This window comes from Marmota marmota, unplaced genomic scaffold, assembly GCF_001458135.2.
Source record: "Marmota marmota marmota unplaced genomic scaffold, marMar, whole genome shotgun sequence".
In the NCBI taxonomy this organism is placed as follows: domain Eukaryota; kingdom Metazoa; phylum Chordata; class Mammalia; order Rodentia; family Sciuridae; genus Marmota; species Marmota marmota.
The window spans coordinates 1-3,202 of record NW_026009944.1 but is presented as its reverse complement, the minus strand read 5'-3'; the positions used below and the strand labels follow the sequence as shown (position 1 = coordinate 3,202).

Genomic DNA, 3,202 nt, shown 5'->3' with positions numbered 1-3,202 from the left:
AAAAATATTTTTTACTTGTTAATGCACCTTTATTTATTTATATGTGGTGCTGAGAACCAAACCCAGTGCCTCACACATGCTAGGCAAGTGCTCTACCACCGAGCTATATTTTTTAATATAAGATTTGTGTTCAACTAGACATTCTGTGGGGTGTTTTTTCTCCCCTTGGTCCTGGGGATTGAACCTGGGGTGCTCTACACTGAGCTTCATATTCAGTACTTTTTATTTTTTTATTTTGAGGCAACTTCTCCCTAAATTGCATAGCTGGCTTCAAACTTCAATTCCTTCTGCATCAGCCATCCCGAATAGCTGGGATTACTCTTGTTTGTCATCATGCCTGGCCAATTCTACATTTTTGTTGTTGATAGTGGGAATTGAATCCAGGGGTACTCTACCCTTTTATTTTTAATTTTGAGATTGGGTCTCGCTGAGTTGTTTAGAACCTCACTAAATGGCTAAGGCTGGTTTTGAACTTGGGATCCTCCTGCCTCAGCCTCCCAAGTTGCTGGGATTACAGGCATGCAGCACCATGTCTGGCTAATGCCACCCATTTTTAGATGTATACCTATTTTTAAAATTCTTTTTGATTTGAGAAAATTGTATGCAGGAAAAATATTTCAAGATATCCACCTTTATAAGTTAGGAAAATAATATAACATCAAGATCACCGGATAGGGTGGTCAGAACTAGTTTTCATTCCTATCTGCCACTAAAGACTGTACAGGCAAGTCATTTTCTCTGAGTATCAAAATCACTCTTTAGTGATGCAAGGAGATGTGGGTGTCTCATTCAAGGTCTGTGGTTCTAAAAGATGCCTGTTGGAGGACATAATTATTTATGTTGCTACAGAAAATTAAAATATTTATAAATAGCTTAGATTTTAGGATGGTCTTTGGTTATGAATGATCGGACCTGTTTCTACTTGTATGAACTTGTAGAATTTCCAATTCCAATCAATTAGGGTAACTAAGGAGTTAACCTGAAAGACAGTATAATTCTAGTCTTCTCCATGTTTTTTTTTTTTTCCCCAAGTAGTAGGGATTGAATCCACAGACAAGCTCTAGCACTGAACTTCATCACTAGCCCTTTGTTCTGAGATAGGGTCTCACAAAGTTGCTGAGGTTGGCCTCAAACTTGAGGTTCTCCTGCCTCAGGTTCCTGTGTCACTGGGATTACTGGTGTGTGCCACAACATCCAGTATACCTATGTTTATTTATGTGCTTACTGCCAAGGTTTTGGGCTAATAATTTTGTTACTGAGATTTTCATTAGGTTATCAGTAGCTGCTCAGTCTTTGTTAAACTGAGTTACTCTAATTCTTTTCTTTTTAGGAAACACGAACTCTGGCGGAAATTGCCAAAGTAGAGCTGGACAATATGCCACTCCGTGGAAAACAGCTGCGTGTGCGCTTTGCTTGCCATAGCGCATCCCTTACTGTTCGAAACCTTCCTCAGTACGTGTCTAACGAACTGCTGGAAGAAGCTTTTTCTGTGTTTGGCCAGGTGGAGAGGGCTGTAGTCATTGTGGATGATCGAGGAAGACCCTCAGGAAAAGGCATTGTTGAGTTCTCAGGGAAGCCAGCTGCTCGGAAAGCTCTGGACAGATGCAGTGAAGGGTCTTTCCTGCTAACCACGTAAGTGAAGGGTTTTCAGAAATAGACCTTGGGTTCCTAATTATTTCTGGACTACGGAATTAACCTCTAGTAACCATGTCCCTATGTTCATTTAAAGACTTTTTTTTTTTTTTTTTTGGTAACACTGGGGAATCAAACCCAGGGCCCTGCCTGTAATAGACAGGTGCTTCAGTGCTGAACTAAGTGCCCCAGTCCCCATTCCCCACTTTTTAAAATTTGGTTTAGTTGTGGATGGACAGAGTACGTTTATTTTGTTTGTGTTTATGTGATGCTGAGGATCAAACCCAGTGCTTCTTCTGCCACTGAGCCATAACCCCATCCCCCCCCCATTTTTTTAAGAAAATTTATTTTGAGACAGGTTTTGGCTAAGTTGCCCAGACAGTCCTGAAAGTTTTGATCCTCCTTCCTCAGCCTCCTGATTAGTTGGGATTATAGGCATGTTTAAAACTTTTTTTTTTTTTGGTAGTTGTAGATGGACAGAATGCTTTTATTTGTGTTTATGTGGTGCTGAGGATTGAACCCAACGCCTCAGAGCACTTGCCTAGCATGTGTGAGGCAAGCGCTCTGCCACCGAGCTAAAATTCCAGGCCCCATTTAAAGACTAATTCTTTCAGCTTTCTAGTAGAGTTTCTAGTCTTTTAGTTAGGTTGCCATTTAATCCTTATTAAGTTGTCTTCTACTGCGAAGTTTTAGAACTCTGAAAAGTTGTTTTGTACATGCAGTATTTCTTAGAATTTACCCCAGTTAATTTTCTTGGGTTTTGTAGATATTGGGTATTCAGGTTGTAGGTAAGTCCTGCATCTTGATGTACTTGCAATATATTTTGTGGGTATGTTCATAAGTCTGACACCTAACTCCATCCTATTAGTCCCAAGTTTTCCATAATGCCAATAAAAGAACTTAATTACCTGGATTATATGTAAAAACTCCTTCAGAACTCCTAATTCATTGTGCCAGTGGAGAGGCTGGGCAGATGCCTTGTGTATTATAGTTTTATTAACACTGACCTTCCTTTTACCCAGATTTCCTCGCCCTGTGACTGTGGAGCCAATGGACCAGTTAGATGATGAAGAAGGGCTTCCAGAGAAGCTGGTTATAAAGAACCAGCAATTTCACAAGTATGTGACCCTGATAGATTACCTATTAGGTATTTGTCCATGCTGTTTTTGCTTGTTTGTTTGTTTGTTTTTCATTTTGATATTAGGGATTGAACCCAGGACTGCATAACCACTGGGCTACATCCCCAGCCCTTTTTTATTTAGAGACAGGGTCTCGCTAAGTTGCTGAGGCTGTCTTTAAATGTGCCACTCTCCTGACGCAGTCTCTGAAGTCACTGGGATTACTTACAGGTGTGTGCCACTGTGCCCAGCTATATTTGACTACTCTTTGTTTTTTTAGTTATCAGTGGTACTTTATTTTATTTATATGCTGAGCTGAGAATCAAACCCTCACACGTGCTAAGCAAGTTCTCTATCATTGAGCCATAATCCTAGCCCTGACTTTTTTTAAAAATATTTTTACTTGTAGATGGACACAATACCTTTATTTTATTTATTTATGTGGTGCTGAA

The 3,202-nt window shown here is 39.9% G+C and overlaps 1 protein-coding gene across 1 annotated transcript; it reads left to right on the top strand.

The window, feature by feature from the left end:
* The first annotated feature begins 1,304 nt into the window (after positions 1-1,304).
* LOC107134832 (non-POU domain-containing octamer-binding protein-like) lies at positions 1,305-2,874 on the top strand. The gene is made up of 2 exons (XM_015476855.2): positions 1,305-1,632; positions 2,655-2,874. The coding sequence occupies exons 1-2, from the start codon at positions 1,376-1,378 to the stop codon at positions 2,857-2,859; spliced, it is 462 nt and encodes a 153-aa protein (XP_015332341.2). The 5' UTR covers positions 1,305-1,375; the 3' UTR covers positions 2,860-2,874.
* Positions 2,875-3,202: the final 328 nt, after the last annotated feature.